This window comes from Platalea leucorodia (genome assembly GCF_965183815.1).
Source record: "Platalea leucorodia genome assembly, chromosome: 9".
NCBI classification, from domain to species: Eukaryota; Metazoa; Chordata; class Aves; order Pelecaniformes; family Threskiornithidae; genus Platalea; species Platalea leucorodia.
Genome location: NC_138831.1, coordinates 43,480,429 through 43,496,875, shown reverse-complemented (window position 1 = coordinate 43,496,875; position 16,447 = coordinate 43,480,429). Strand labels below are relative to the sequence as shown.

Genomic DNA, 16,447 nt, shown 5'->3' with positions numbered 1-16,447 from the left:
ATTTGCTTCCTCTCCCTGTGTCCCAGCAGGCTTCCTTGCTCCCTTCCCTTAGCACCATTTGCTCTCTGAGCTCCGTATTAAATCACCTTTGCCATCCCCTGCAAGCTCATCCTTTCTGACTTCCAGATGGCCCTAAGCATCACAAATCTGGCCTTGACTCCTCATTTTCAGTATTGCCACTTGCAAGTTTTGAGGTCCTGTGTCTCAGGCACTTCCCAGTCCTCACTGTCTCTGAGCTCCAGTCCAAATGTCCCATAGTAGTAACTGCCAGTCACAGCTGAGGAGTACGTGGGAGTTGGGATACAGAGGAAACTGCTTCTAGGAAGCAGCATGGGGCGGGGTAGCCCAACTTTCTGGTCCACTTTTCTGTCTTTTCTTCCTTACTGTAAGTTTTTCAGGGATGGAATGGGACTGCATGTTCCTGCCCAGTAGCTTCTCACCACAATTATGAAGTTCAGGAGATATTCAGCTCTAATTTGAGAGTACATCCGCCTCAGTGTGATCCAGAAAAACAAGTGGGATGAAATCCCAGGTATGCAGGCTGAGCAAGCTGGATACTGAAGTACCTGCCTTTTTGTCGTATGTGAGATATGACTGTTTCTCCATTTGGAGCCTTGCTTGTTGATGCCTGCTTTCCCTGCATGGCTCTTCATCTTTGGCTGACTCTTTTCTGACAACTCTCCATTACACAGTAATGCGGCTTTTTTACAGATTGATGTCAAAATAACTTTTAGGGGTCACACTGTCATTTATATGCCCCTTATTTTGAATTTTCCAAGAGATTTGTCTGTTTACCCTTTACCAACAGTAAATTTAGTTGATGGCCAAAGCTGAATCACATGATGCTGCTAATAGAATAAATACTCTGTTTCTAAAGGGCTAGCAGTATGGTATCTCTCCATTTGTCAAGCTGTCCCAATAGACGAGAAGATAGGAACCTTTCACAGTCCAAATTAGAGATGGAACCTTCGTAAGTGGAATACCAATGCAGGAAGAAGTGGGGCAGAAAGTTTAATTCTGGAGGAAAAATGGTTCTCTCCCGCATTGGATTGATTGTTTTGTGTTTTAAACCATCCCACCTCCATCACTTGAAAACAAGATACCGGCTAATGATTTCACACTAGAAAAAAGGATGGGAGAAAAGAATGAAGGAGGAGACAGCCGTGCCCTGACTGGTGTGGGCATGAGGTCCCCTGTTCCTTCAAAAGTGGAGCTCCTTCTCCAAAAGTGGAGCTCCTTCTCCAAGAGCGGAGCTCCGGGCAGGAGCGGAGCGCAGGGAGCGGCGGGGGCGGCGGCGCTGTCCGCGGTGCTGATCCGCAGGGACGCGGCTCCCGACGCCTGTCCGTCCGCTGAAATCTCCAGCTTACTCGGGGCTTTTTTATTATTATTCTTGGGGACTGAAATGGTTTATCCTCATTGTGAACACTACTCGCACCAAAGAGGGTTTACATTAAAAAAAAAAAATAAAATAAAATAAAAAGAAGGGGCAAACCAGACACCTTCTACTGAAAAGGTGCTGGGCCACAAAGCTGTTGTATCATCCAGCAGGATCTGGTCTCTCTCTACCTCTCCTAAATCTGCCTCTTATCTTAATTTCAAGAAAGTCATAATCCAGGATTTGTTCTGTATTAGCAGAAGAAGGAGAAAAAGGAAATTAAAAGTGAGAGGAGGTTTGTAGGATAGAGAGCTGCTCCTGTCCTGATGGCTAATGTTCTTGGTTGCCAGGGTGAATATTCTGAGTCTTTTCTCATGTACAGCAGTGGATTTTCTTGTATTATAAACCAACCAAGGCCTTTTCTGATATAACATTTGGTTTTTTTCTTGTAGCATTTCTCTTCCTCTCTCCTGCCATTATGTTCCAAACATCATAGTGATCTTCAGTGCCTTTCAGTATCCACAGCCTTTACTGACTTCAGGCAAAGTTGTGGGTGTTGAACCCCTTCAAGGTTTAGCCTGGTGTTGCACAAGAAGGTTTAGTTACACAGCAACAACAATTCAGTCCCTTGCTGATTATTTGTATTGTCTCAATCTAGCTACATAGAATGAGGTTGGACTCGAACAGATCACAGCCAGAATCAATCCCAACCATCTCTCCTGCAATCAGAACAACCTGCTGGGAGCTGAGTAACAGCTGAATTCTTGGTGAGAGAAATTACAGGCATAAAAACAAAATCAAATAGACTCCTTGTGCTCATTCAACATTTCAAGGCATATTTATAGGTACTGCTGCATGGCGTCTTAAATATCTGAGTTTAAAAAGAAACTGGATCACTCCTGTTGGGAAAAATAATTTTTCTCTTCTGTCACTTTCACGATCTTTGTCCTTGATAGAAAAAGGGGAGAAAGACACTGAATTACACACCCATTCAGCCCCTGCCATCTCTCCTTTGGGCTGTTTGGATACCTCTGAGTTGGATCTGTGAAGATAAGGAGATCTGAAGGTCATCTGAAAGTCATTCCTCAGGACTGGAGTAGGAACAAGAGAGCTGGCAGGAAGCTGCTCATGAAAAGGTGGAGATTTCTTGCTGTGTGAAGGTGGGAAGGGCCTAGTAGGTGAACAGATGACTTTGCAGTTCAGGTCCTTGTTGAGTCCCTTCCTTCTGTTTCCCTCTCCCCCTGCTCCCAAGTCTTGCTGTCACTGGAAGGAAAAGCTGAAAAGAAATCTTATCACTGATGAAAATCCCTATGTAAGGGAGGTAATTCCATGCCATTTTTTCACTTTTAGTTTCAAGAAGATGGAAGACTTGGGAAGATAATTTTTTTAGACTTTAAGATTTTAAGAGGGTCAATATTCTTCCAGAAAGTTCACAGGAAAATTGAACAATGGATCAGCATTCATTATAGAGAGGTGAGGCAGAAAGCATATGGCTACCAAGGTCAGCACTCTAATGGTCTGGAAGAAAAAAACACTGAACAGCTAATAGTATTTTCCTTGGGAACAGTAGTCAGTGTGCCTTGGGTGGGGAGGAGTGTAGGAACCAAGCTAAATCAGCACACTTGCCATTGGTCCAGGACCAGAAGGAGCTAAAACCCCTCTATTGCATGCCTGAGGCTCAAGTGCTGTGTAATCTCTGTAGCATAGGCATCTAGGAACCGTTGTGGATAGCAGATGGCGGTTGAATGGTGAAACCAGGTAACTGAGATTCTGGGCAGTGCAAAACCAGAAGACCTCAAATCCTGATCACAAAAGTCAGTTCTTGAGATTAAATCAAACCAGCTGCCTGAGCAGAAGGGTGTCACACAGCATTGCACAAAACCAACATACTACCAGACATGGGAGGGCTCTTGTAAAAAGCTCCACCTCCCTGCCCCCCACAACACACACACACACACACACACACACACCCCCACACACCCCCACACACAGAAAAAAATATCAAGGTTATGTGTTTCCTGAAACATGGTTGCCTGAATAAATACATTTACAGAGAACTCTTTGTAAAGCAATAGCAGAATGAGTAACAGTGCATCGCTACCATGGGAAATAAAAAGAAAAGTAACCCAACTGCAATTCAGCCAGAATTATTCCAAACCCCAAAGGTTGGCCTCTTTTTTTTTTCTTTAATGTGTCTGACATTTTATGGCATCAATAATGCAAACAAAGAGGAAATCATATTTGCAGAACACTAATGCACGGATGTCTAAAGCGAAATACAATACTGATTACTTTTTAAATGAAGCCACCAGGTTTTGATGTGCTGTGGCGGTTAAATTGGTCCATCAAATTCCTTCCAAAGCAAATTCCAATCCAAAGCAACAGCTTGACCTTCTCTATAACCTTGGGTAGCCTTTTCAGCTGTATTCTGATTGGGGATAGTAAATGTTAGTTTGAAGCAATCTTCCTGATGGGCATGATTACAGAAATGCCAGGGGCACACAACTCCATCTGAAGATGAGGGCGAACTACGGGCATGTCCCCTCTTCATAGGCTATCCAAAGCCTTTGAGAAATATAACAGTAACCCTACTACAAAGAGCTGTGGGTGAGAGGATGGGTGGGCTCTGAAAGAGATTTCTAGAAGTACTGTTAAGATTTTGTCCTTAGGGTTAGTGGCTAGTCTTTTTGGCACCTGATAGCTTGTCTCTTGCCTAGAACGTCCTGCAGATGACTGAAGAGCAATGTCTGAGTATGAAAATAAGTGTATGAAAAAGAAGGTGTGGCAAAAACACACAAACAAAAAACTTCCCCTTCTTCTTCCGTTTGTTTTTGATGCTAGTGTTTTTTTTCCACAAAGAAGCGCATCTCAGAGATGCATCTTGAGAACCACAGACAGGATTGTCTCTACCCATACAAGAGTGAGGAAGCTGTTGTGCTCCTGCCTGGGAAATCTTGTTGCTCGACCTACTCTTACAGCAAAAGACAAAAGGGCTTGGGGTCTGGTCTATGCTTCCAACTTAACAGGGGGAGCATTCAGTTCAGCAGTCAAGAGACTTCTTTTGCAATGTCCTCTGACTTGCACTGAAAGAACCGTGTGAACTTCTTTAATTCATGCAGTTTTGGCTTGGTAGACAGAGTTAATAGTGTGCCTGTGGGCTGCTGGGTAGGACTGGATGCTGTCGTCTCACATCAGCTGGGAATTTGTCTGCCATTTAGTCCTGGATCACGTCTGATCAGAGCACTGTGTGTGGGGATTGTATGTGTTGGAGTTAATCAGTGCAAGCAGCTAATTGTCACTGGTTAACTAGTGCCTTTTAATTAGGACCGTGTTGCTGGGTGGATACGTGAAGGGAGCTGTTTGTCACTGGCAAAAAATGTCAGCCTTGTGATGTAAACCTCTTTGGGAAATTAAAAAAAAAGTTACAAGCTGGAGCTACTGTCACTTTAGCAGGGTAGAAAATCAGTTTCAGCAGAACTGGCCTGGATGAGGTTAGAGTCACACTCTGCTGGGGTCAAAAATGATAGCAACTGCTCCCCGACCCTTTCTCCTGTGCAGAAGGGTGGGACACTATGGGCTTCAGCTGGGATTTACAGGAGATACCCCACATGCATTACAATGAGCTTTGCTGTAAAATTCACTGCACAGAGGTTAATCTAGATGTCAACACTGCCTGACAGCAGTGAAATTACTCCGGGGCAGTGCTCCTTCTGAAGTCTTAATATAACAGTCAATTCCATCCTGCCTGCAGGAAATGAAAGTTTTCTGCTTTGTGTGCGGAATCATTCGGCACCAATTTTCTCACTGTTTGAAGTCCAAACTGTTTGTGGTCTTGGGATTCACCTCACATTAAGACTTTCGCTTCATTTAAAAACTCTGCTAGTCAAGTCCTGAGAACTGCAAGGACAGGAGCTGCACAGGGAGAAAAAGAAGAGGGCAGGGGAGAGAAATCTTATCTCACCTACCACATTGAAATCAAACAGCTTCACCAGCTCTCTGTGCTCTGAAAAGGGAGTGAATGCAGAAACTCAGCTATCTAAGTATCAAGGAGCAAAGATTGGGGAGGTTGGAAGCCAGCAGAGAGCGAGAGAAAGCGTGCAAGAAGACATTCAGGCCCCTAGGGCTATGATTTTCTTTAGAGGTATTTCAGTCCTTCCCTGCTGGGACCTTGTCCTAAGAAGCCAGTAGTTCAGCAGTTAAACACTCCCGCAGAACAACTGCTCAAGTTTTCAGCTGTAGGATCAGTTGCTTGTGCTGGGCGGGAGATCAGTTCCCATAGAGGACTCCTGATGGTGTGAGGAAGCAATGGTTACATTTGTTGTGCCTCCTTTCCCCTTGGAAAGATGATAAAATTGTGGGAGGAGGGACCAACCGTCATTCCTTTAGTCTGAAAGGACCTGTCGGATTGAGTCTGTGAGAAACTCAAGCCATCGAGATGAAACCAACCTATCAGTTCACTTAGCTCAGCCCCTGAAGAAAGCTGTAAGATTGTGTCCTTCTTTCTCTTTGGTCTCTTATCTCTTTCCTCAGTTCAGTTTTTCAAAGTTGCAAGCAATAGGACTCCTATCACTTCTCTCAAGGAGCCATTTCATGGCTCAGTAGTGTGCTGGTAAGGAATAAGAGGCACAGGAGAGATGGAATGCTCCTGCATTCCTCTTGGAGCAGCGACTGACGTCTCTGCCTGTGTCATTTATGACACTGCCAGCCAGAACGGATGTTTTGAAAACACCTGCTTTCTCCAGGCTTGAAACACAGTATCCCTGATAGCAGGGAGAGCAGTGAAGGGAAAAGATTTTTTAGGACTTAGCAGCTACTTAAAGAAACATTAAATGCATACTGATGTAAGAGATGCCTCGTCACAGGGGTGGGAAAGGCACCTTAGAGTTAAGCAAGTTTGTCTACTCCTGGCAAGAGAGGGGAATTTTCTCTTTTTCTGTTTTTGGTGTTCATTTGGAGACAGCACTGTTCTGCCAAGACTCCATGACCCTACCATCAGTCAGAAAGCCACTGCAGCTGAATGGAGAATAAGTGTTTTGGATTGTGTCAAAGCACGCCCGTGCCTGCTGAGTCTCATAGCAGAGGAGCCCTGTTGATGTCCATAGCTTCCCAGCTATCAGAGGATCCACTACAGCATAGTATCACAGCCAGGATCCCATTTATTCAGCTTGCTTATCCCCACTGTTGCCTTACGAGCAGAGAACACACCTACAGCTGTTACAAAAACATGGGATACGAGCCATGGCTGTAGTGGTTCAGCTGATTCCTGGCCAGATCAGGAAGCAAAGATGGACATACGATGCGCCAAAAATTCAGCTACTTGCATTGCCTTTTCATTGGGAGTCACAGTTGGGCAAAGGATGTAGACACTCCCTGGGGGCAGAGGGGGGAAATGAGAAAGATTTAACAAAACTTCTTACGATGACATTGCTGAAAAAAATACTGTTTCCATGCAGACTAGCACATAAATACCTGCTGATCAAGTGTTCAGAACTACTTCTGGTTTCATGGGCTTGTGGTGACCCAGGTCGGCGTTCTTCAACCCATATCCTGAGCTCAGGGAAACTCATGGATTTGAGTTCTGGGAAATAAGAGCCTTTCACATGAAAGGAAACAGCTCATGTAGTATTATACTTCTGTCTGGCCCTGAAAAAACATAATTTTTTCAGGCCTTCTTTTAGTTGTATTTTCTTATAGTAAAAAAAAAATCACAAAAAAGTGCAAACCCTAGTGATTTTGTTTTCTGCCTTTTGTTTTTCTTTTATTGGTTTCTGTCTCCTTTTTAAACCAGCATTTGCCCAGTGTTATAGCTAACTTTTCCTGGAGCTCTAGTGTGTTGCTATTTTCTTTTGTTTTTTGCTTGTATCCACAGTGCTACTTAAAATTCTACGCCACACTCCCGAAACCAGTCTCGATTTCCCAACCCAAGATACTCACTTGCCTTCTAAAACCCCCTTTCCTTTTCCTTAGCTTTTTTATTTCCCCACACATTTTCTCACCTTGTTCCACCCACTCCTGGGGACAAGCAGACAGCTCAAAGCTCACGATGTCTCTCAAGCAAGCAGCCTCTCTAAAGGCACTCCAGATTTTTCACATTTGTCTGTGCAGCACGTGTTCCCAAAGTCACCTGTCTGCAATTCAACACCCTGTGGACCCCAGGACAGGCCTGAAATGAGGCAGCCCAGGCTCTTTGTCACTCCCAAAATACATGCATTGAGGGACATTTGAAAAGACCAGATAGGCAAGCTTTGTGGGAGACAGGGTGGACTTTCAGTCTGGCAGATCATTGTGTCTTCCCTTAGCTACATTTCAGCTTTCATCTTGCAACCTGACAGACTGGGGTGCAAGGAAAAGTAATGGCTGGAGAAGACAAGACAGGTCACTGATGAGCCCCTAAGGCTGGAGTCACATTTACTGCCCACAGTTTGCAGCCCTGGCATGTGATTGCCATCCGTACCGTGAACCAAAATAGCACCTTCACCTCCAAGAAAGCATCACCTCAGTGACACCCTTGGGTGACTGAGTTGGTGCTAACAATTTTAATTTTTAAGGAGCAGGACACAGCTGGGACAGGGAAGACCCAATGACCCCTTCTCAGCAGTGCTCAGACCAGCGTCCCTCCCAGCTTCCTTTCACAAGCCCCTTGAGAAAACTGCAGATGGAAGAGGCTGGGTGGTGGGAACATCTGCCTGGGCATGCTGGGGATTAGGCCTGGCTTGCCCCAGAGCTAAGTGAGACCTGTTGGTGTTCCCAGGCAGCAGGGATAGTTCTCTCCTCTTAGTGAGGCACGGCAATAATAAGTATCTCTCCTGGAAATGCAGAAGGAGCATGAACTCATTTCTCTTTGCCTCCAAACAGTCCCCACACTCAGATTTATGGCACTCGGTGAGGTTTTCCCTCCAAACGTGCTCTTCCTCCTCCCCTCACATGCAGTGGGGTGGTGGCAGGGCCACCCCAGAGCCCCTCTTCCTACAGGGAAGAGCACCATCACCCGTGCTGATGGGAAGATCCTCTTCTGGTCCAGGGAAGGTGCTTCTGGAAATGAGGTCTCAGGATGTTCACCAGAAACTCAGCACAGCTGCTTTAGCTCTTCCCCTCCAAAATTGTCATGCCAAAAAGGGATGTAGCGGTTTCCATCATGTCTTCGAATGTAAAACAACCTCCTCCTCCCTCCCAACAAACCTCCATCCAGCACCAAGAGGCTAAGGGGCATAAAGCAGCAGCAGCAGCAGCCAGGGAGACGTCACACCGCAGAACTGCAGCTTATCCTGCTCTTCTGAGCAATTGTTCACAATTAACTTTGACAAAAGGACCTTTTTCCGAGGCAGTCACTGCACTTGGTGGGGCTAACAGTAAAGCAGTCAGACAGCCTGAACCTTGGTCTCAGCCACTTCACATCTTCTGGGGACCCATCTCCTTGCCTTTCACAGACCACTTATTCCTAACCATGCGGCACCAAGGCTCGGTGTCATGCTCAGCTCCTGAGCTCGCCTCGCTGTTATGACCATACAAAGAGGTGGCAAAAGGGATAGGGTGGTGGTGCTGGGGAGGAGGGTAAGGAGGAAAGAAGGAAGGAAAGGAGGATATAGCTGCTGTGCAGAATGGTGACAGGGCAATCTTATCAAACATGGGAACACAGTGTCTGTAGGTGATTTGACAGTGTAAAGGCCCGTGACATTGGCCAAAAAGAGAAATGAGAGCATGAGAGTGAGAGGGGTGGACAAAGTGATGGCCTTGCACAATCTGGCACAGCGTCTGGGAGCCACAAAAGCAAGAAGCCATTTGGGGTAAGAGACAGGCAGCCCCAGGGAAGGGTTTTCTTTGGAGACACTGGGCCATTAACAGCCATCACTTGTTCCCCCCTTGTACAGAATCTCCAGTCCTTTCAGCCAAAGCAGCCTCCATACAAAGTGAGCCAGGCCAGAGCTAGCAATCCTTCAACCAATCTTTTTCACTTCCAAATGTGGACCTAAGTAGGCAGATGAAGAAAACTAGATGTCCTCCCCCAAAGGAGCAAGATCCTGCTATTGAGGTGTGGCATGGTATGTTGTTCCTGTGTGCCAACTCCTGGCACCGGTCCACACCCTTGTCCCTCACCATGCCATCTTTGGTGTCCATGCTGTGAGCTGCTGGTGCCTGTTCAGCGGCAGTCCATCCAGCCTCCATTGGCACGAGCCTGTCCCACTAGCCCAGGTCTCTCTAACATGCAGAGGAATGTTACATCCTTACTCCCACGTGGTTACTGCCACCCATCATCTCCCACCCCAAGCTTGCACTGCTCTTTACACAAGCACAGAATAAACCCACAGCCACTGCTGCCACCACAAACCTCCTTGTAGCAGTGTCCCCTGCCCCTGTCTGAAACCATGAGCCAGGTCATGCCAGAGCCATGGGCAGGAGGTAGAGATTGGCAGGAGACAAGGGGGATGAGGAGAGGATGCAAAATCTTCCCCTTTCAGTAGCTGGCCATAACCAGGTCTCAGTCAGTCTCACCCATCTCCCCTTGCATCCTGGCCATGAATACTACCCTGGCCATGGGGAAGGAGCCAAGATCCCTCCTCCATTTCCTCTCCCCCCATCCGCATTCCCTTCCAGGCAAGCGCCACATCCGAGCAGGCTATTTTTGTGCCGGCGGTTGTTGCCTTCTCAAAATTGCTTTGACAATGCCTGTGGCGCCCGCTCCCTGCCTCCTGAGAGCAGCTGCCAAACTGAGGTCCCCCCTCATCCTCGATTAGCCACAGGGAAAAACCAACCCAGAAAGGTTTTATATTCTCAGCCCAGTCTGGAGGGACAGGATTCAGTGTCTGACTCAGCCTTTCTCCAGGGCGGGATTATTTCCTGCTGGTGTGTGATGGGCTATAGGGAGGATGCTTCTGTCTCTCCCTCCCTGTCCCCACCACCCGCTGTCACTGCCCGTCAGGCCTATATCCTCATTGAGATGCAAGGCTGGCTGCTGCGGCCATCCACTGAGCCGTCTGCTCCTGAAGGCACCTTCCCCTCCTTCCCCCCCTTCTCCCGGGGCTGCCTGTGGAGCTATTCTTCAGCCTCTGCATTTCACAACAGCTCAAAGGCAGATGCATCAATCCTTTCAGGGGATGGGGACGTGAGGAGAATGGCAAGGGGGCTGCAGGCAGGTGTTGGTAGGTTCCCAGCCATCTTGCAAGCCTTGTCTCCCTCCCTGTCCCCCTCTGGCTTGTGCCTAAGGCTTGGACTGAGGCATGGGGCAGGGATGGGGAAGGGCAGAGGATGGGGAGGAAGAGTGCTGGGACACGTTGACCCCATGGGCACACCCAGCCAGAATGCAGGCACGTTCCCAGCTGTCTGCACACTGCAGCCTTTCCCCCATGAGGGGAGCAGGGATGCAACCCTGTCAACTGAAGGTTTACATCAGGGATGAATTTGGCCCTGGTGCAGACAGCTGGGGGAGGGGAAACAACCCCATGGCCAGTAGCAAACATGAAGGGTGGGGAGAAAAAGGAGGTGTGAGGATGGGGGGGTTGTTCCTCCCAAAGTCGCCACCTGCGCTGGGCACCCTGGACGAAGCACTCCTGTCTCGCACGCTGAAATGGGTTCGGGATGATTCAGGACTGGGTCTCCAGGACCCCGCCTCGACTCTTTCACACAGCTGCTTCGATCCCGCTGCTCTCCCAGCCCTGGCAGCAGGGGCAGGAGGGAGGTCTGGGTCAGGCCGGCTCGCCGTCACGGGAGGGCGGCTTGTTCCTGGTATGTGTTTTACCCGTAGGTGCCACAATCCTTTGACTGTGTGTTTGAAAGCCTTGAGTCTGTACATTTAAGAATCAGCAAACTAGAAAAATTGTCCTGAAATGTTGGAAGGAGGAAAAAGGCAGGAAGGCAGAGAGGGATGGGGAAGGACTTAGAGGAAGGGAGGGAAGGGGTTGGTAAAAGAGAGTTCATCCAGGGGCACTGCCCTGGCTTTGCGCCCATCACCTGTGGGCTGGGAAAGAGCAATGGGGGCAAGGACGAAAAGGGAGGACTGATTTCAAACATTCAGTGCATATCATACAACCAGGGCAAGGCTTTCCTCCCGGGGCTCCTACCCGGAATGGCATTGCTGCTGTAGCCAGTCTACAGCCCTGCCCAGCAGCCCGAAACATACTCACAGCAGGGTTACAATTCACTGCTTCATTGCTCGGGGGAAAGATACTTTCTCCTTTCTTTCTTTTTTTTTTTTTAATTATATATATCTTTTTAAGTACTTTTTTCTCCCTTTTTTGTTTCTTTTTTTTTTTTGAAGTCTTATAATTTTCTGTAACAGCAGCTTCTTTCTGTATTGGTGTGGAAGTTATATATAGAGAGATATCTATAAATATATATAAGCCAAACTGCCTTACAGGTTGTTGTTTTGTGGGATTTTTGTTGGTTTGCTTTTTGTTTTGTTTTTTTCAGTGTTGTATGTGTAGCAGGCACTTGAGTTTATATGAAGATGTTTGCTTGGGAGCTGAGGGGCAAAGGACTTGGGAGGGGGAGAGGGAAGGAAGGACAGAAGGAAGGAGCAGGGACTTTCGACAAGTGGCCACTGCTAGCCAAGGATGTCCAGGTAGATTGGTGTGGCCTTGCCCAGAGCATGAAGGATCTTGTAGATCTCCTTGATGTTGAGCCGTTGCTGAGGTTCTCTCTGCCAGCAGCCCAACATGATGTCGTAAACCTCCTTGGGGCAGACTCGAGGCCTTTCCAAAACTCGGCCTTGGGTAATGCACTCAATGACCTGAAAGAAAGAAAGGAGACGTTGAACACCAGTCAGGCAGTTCCTGGAGGATGTCTTGTCCGAGCTACTTCTTGGCTGATGTGGTAACATTTAGTGAATGGGAGCACTGAGAAGCCAAGAGGTCTGCAAATCCTCAGCGCTCACCTGTTTGTGTGTTGTTAATGATAATTACACAGCGAAAAGTTTGTCTCCAGCTGTAGTCTTGCAATTCCCAAAGACCTTCCCCATTTGACACCTACCTACCTCAATGCACTCTCCAAATAGGAGGTCAGAAGCAAAAGAAATGAAGTTTCAACTTATGATGATGTCAGTTTTTCCTGCTAATTGAAGAAGAAAAAAAGCCTTAAAATTCCCAAACTGAAGTAATATTTTGCACAGCCAAAATGGTATTTTTCTTCTCTGAAAATCAAGAGACCTTTCCATTGCAAAGCCCAGGAGAGTTCTACAAGGGATAGTTCAGAGCATCTTTTCCTACCTCCATCTCCAAAGGCAGCTTTGCCTCATTTTGACATAGAAAAGCATCTGAAACAATGAAATTTCGTCTCAAATCACATCTGTGATGGAGAAAAAAAATTTGCAGTGTTAACACTGTTCTGGGTCAGGTTGGTGCTGCTAATGAGAGAAGTGTGAGCTCTTGGATAGCATTAAAGTCTCTTCCGAGGGATGCCATTGGAAAGGACTCCCCTAAGTGTCTGTTTGTGTTTTGTTCACCAGAGGAATGGATGCAAAGGGAAGGGGGGTATGATTTGTCAGAGCTGCTATTACAGTCTGGCCTCCTTGGTTGGAGTTGATGAGTCCCAGCATTGCAGTGTGCGAGTGACCTGCCACGCTCTGCAGATAAACACAGATCCCAGCAGTGTGTTGAGGGAAGCCGCCCAGCAAGGGGTGTTTGGAATTTATCGTTTATGAATAATAATGGGCCTGCCACACAGCTCAACGGATACTTATCGCTTTGTTGTTTGCATATAAATACAGAGGGGAAAGATTAGGACCTGCTGAAAGCGGGGTTAGGAAGGCGCAGCATGCAGAGAAGCCTGCATGGCATAAAGCTGCTGGCAGCGGTGACTTGTGGAAAGAGGTGAGTTATGGTTTCTGACAGGACATCCTGGACAAGCACAGGAGCCCTGTGCTGGGCCCTTACTCTCCAGGGCAAAGGAAGGGCATAGACAGAAGTTAATGGACTGGCTGAGGCTTTCAGATGAGGTGGTGCCCTGCCTCATTCCTCTGCTCAGGGTCTCTTCCAGCCTTGAAAAAAACTGCTAAAAATGCTCTGAGGGTATGAGGGCATCCAGATGCCACAGGAGGGAGCGGGCATCCCAGCCTTGCTAATGTCCACACTCAGCAGTGGCAATGCTGGACCAGCCTGGTGATTGCTCACCGTCCAGTCCTGGCAGCCCGGAGCTTGGCACTGACGCAGTTAACCTGCCTCTCCACGGGGCTCTGCAGCTGCAGCCAGGCTGCTGCTGAGACTTGCTCCGATGCCTCACCATCCAGGAGCTGGTGGAGGTGTCAGTCCTTTGCAGCCACCCAGGTTCTGCCCACCTCTCCACAAATTGTCAAAAATGAGCCAGATGAGAGCTAATGTGGCTCCCTCCCACCAGGAAAGCGTGGTCTGGGGTGGGAGTCCTCAGCTCTCAGAAAGAAGTGGATACAGAAGAGAAAGGAAAAGATTTTTTCCATGGATAATAGCAAAGCCAATACAGCTGTATCTGCAGATTTTAACCAGCCCTTCTCCCTCAAGGTTAGGGGTGACTATTCTCAGTCCTACTGCCCTGCAAAGGAAACTGAGACAGAAAGCATGGGGATAGCTGAGCTGTCATATTCCAGCATGCCTATCACCCATGTACAAGCTACATGTGCTCATTTGTGTGTTTGTATTTAGCCTCCCAGGGAAATGCAAGAGCAGCTCATTAAACAGCGTGACAAATAACTTCTGTCGCTGTCGATTCCATTGTTTGTGTCTCTAAAATGTTTGCGTGTGCTACTTTGGGATATACAGTCAGGCCCCATTGAGCACACGAATGGGCAAGTATTAGAGCTGTAAAGCAACACCTTGGATTTGCCATCTCTGCAACTCACTTAATTAAGGGATCCGTATCCAGAAACCAGAAAATGCACATTTCTCATTATAAAAGGTGGAATTTCTGAAATCCATTAGATACACAGTAGGATAAAAATGTGCAAGGTTCCCACACACTGCTATGTCAATGCATCTTGTTCCTCTTCTATAATACCCCCTGCTATTCTGAGCAAAAATCTACCAATGCATTTCTGCTGATGTGCCTCAAACCTCAGCTCTGACGCTCTGCTAATCCCAGCCAGCCTTCCCTCAACATTTTTACAGTACAGCCCTATAATGATGGGCTGCAACTTTTGCTATTCAAAGAAATAACAAGGACGAACCAGCTCCTTGGATTCCACCCTCAAGGAACTGGGTCAAACCATATAATAGATATCCCTATGGGGAAAAGTCCCACAGAAATGTGCCACATGCTATATAACAGGCTTCAAACACTTTCTCATAAACTGAAGGCTGCAGTAAGAGAGAGACTCAGCTATAAAGTAAGGAGAAAGAGAGCAGAGGAAACACAGGGGATGACAATAACTTAGAGCCCAGCAGTAATTTGGTTATCCTCAGTTCTGGCAGCACCCCAAGAGTTTGTCAGGTGTGGCTGTTATGGACGTATGTCAGGAACTTAGAAGGGAGAGACTGAGGATGAGCCAGTACATGGCTTTGGCAGAGCCCTTTGATTCCTGCATGCCTCAGTTTCCCCACCTCTTAAACGGAGACGAAGCCATGGGAGTGCCAAGGAGGGGACCATCTATGTACGAACTGCTTTGCAAGCAATCTGGAAAGGAGAGATGGTAAAAAGTACAGTTTCCAGCTGAGGTGTCCCAGCACTGTTGTACCTCTGTGTTTGAGAGCTGAAACCAGGGCTGCTTCCCATACGTGAAGATCTCCCAGAGGATCACCCCGAAGCTCCAGACGTCACTCTCTGTTGTGAACTTCCTGTACATGATGCTCTCCGGAGGCATCCAGCGGATAGGCAGCATGGTGTGTCCTCCAACCTGGGTGAGGGCAAAGGCACAAGGAAATCTGAGTGATGAGAGCCCCAAGGAAGGGTTCAGCCATGACGTGATGTGGACAAACTCAGGGCGTGCCTGTGAGCTACATCAACAAGGAGCTGTTCAAAAAAGCTGGGCTGGCTACTGCCTCCCCGACCGCCCATGGGCTTACCCGCCGATCCCACCTGGTTAACATGATGGATAGGGAGTGAAATGTATCAAGATAAATGATGTCCTCTCCTCCCAAAATGGGCTTGTAAAGAAATCAAATGACAAAATGCCAAGAGCATACTCCAGCCCAACAGCCTGATGAACCAGGAGGCAAGACAAGAGACAGTGTTCAGCAAAGTATTGTGCTGAGTTTTGCAGGGCCTCAGTGCTCTGAGGCACCCACCAGAAATACTGCATGAAGTTAGTCTCTCTTCGATAAGGCTTTGTAAAAGCCACGTACAGGCATCTGCACATCACCTAATTGCATGAAAGATTTTGTGCTCATAAAACTGTGCTACAGGCCTTTTCAAAGAGTGCTTTGAATATGTAAATGACTGCAGGACCGCACTGCAAAAAGGCGGTCTGTTTGTAAAGAACAGGCTCTTACAGGCAGGGATATGCCCAGCATTTAACGGAGGCAGGAAAGCCAGACCCTTTGGAGAGTCTGGAAATGGAAGAGCACATGGGCAAAGTCCCATTGGGGTATGCCAAGCCAGGGAAAGGCACTTTCTCAGTCAGGGTCTACCCTTCTCTAGGACACATGAATCCAGCAGGTATACAGCAGGTTTGCAGCATACACGCAAACAGTTTGAAAGCAGATGAATTTACCTTTGGATTCACTAGAGATTTCTAAACAAGTGTCTCTGAGCAGGACAAGTTTTTCTCTGTTCTGTCCTTCTACATAAGAAGCACCATCTGTGGGGAAATAGCTAATTGATAAGACCAGCCGGTGCTGGAAGCAGTATGGCTGCAAGTCTCCAGCATTAGTTTCTGCTGAGGGTAAAGTGTCTGAGGTTTTAGTGGTGATGAGAAAGAGTGCTTTTTTGGTACCGCTTGGAAGACTGCTTGTCTCATTACGGACACCAAAAAAGCAAGTGCTAATAACTTTGTAGCACTGCAACTGAATCAAACAGGCAGAAATCTCTCTGGTCCTATGACGACGGATCAGGGAGAAGGTATCTGGTATCTAGGTTTCCAGCACATGTATCGCTATTCAAAATAATGAGATTGTTGCGCTTGCTTGGATGAAAACGTTTCTTGTACCAACAAAAGCTCTCCTCCGAGCTGCCAGT

The 16,447-nt window shown here is 47.4% G+C and overlaps 1 protein-coding gene across 6 annotated transcripts in view; it reads right to left on the bottom strand.

Moving 5' to 3' along the window:
- Positions 1–11,912: 11,912 nt before the first annotated feature.
- NTRK3 (neurotrophic receptor tyrosine kinase 3) overlaps positions 11,913–16,447 on the bottom strand; it is a gene marked incomplete at both ends in the record, with an annotated part of 217,974 nt that continues 213,439 nt past the window's right edge. For 5 of the 6 annotated variants that reach the window (XM_082321702.1, XM_082321698.1, XM_082321699.1 and 2 more), the window contains 2 exons: positions 11,913–12,098; positions 15,009–15,167. In XM_082321702.1, coding sequence (XP_082177828.1) covers positions 11,913–12,098; positions 15,009–15,167 — 345 coding nt within the window. Of the gene's footprint in view, positions 12,099–15,008; positions 15,261–16,447 lie in introns of all 6 variants that reach the window. The other variant, XM_082321697.1, reaches the window with a different exon arrangement.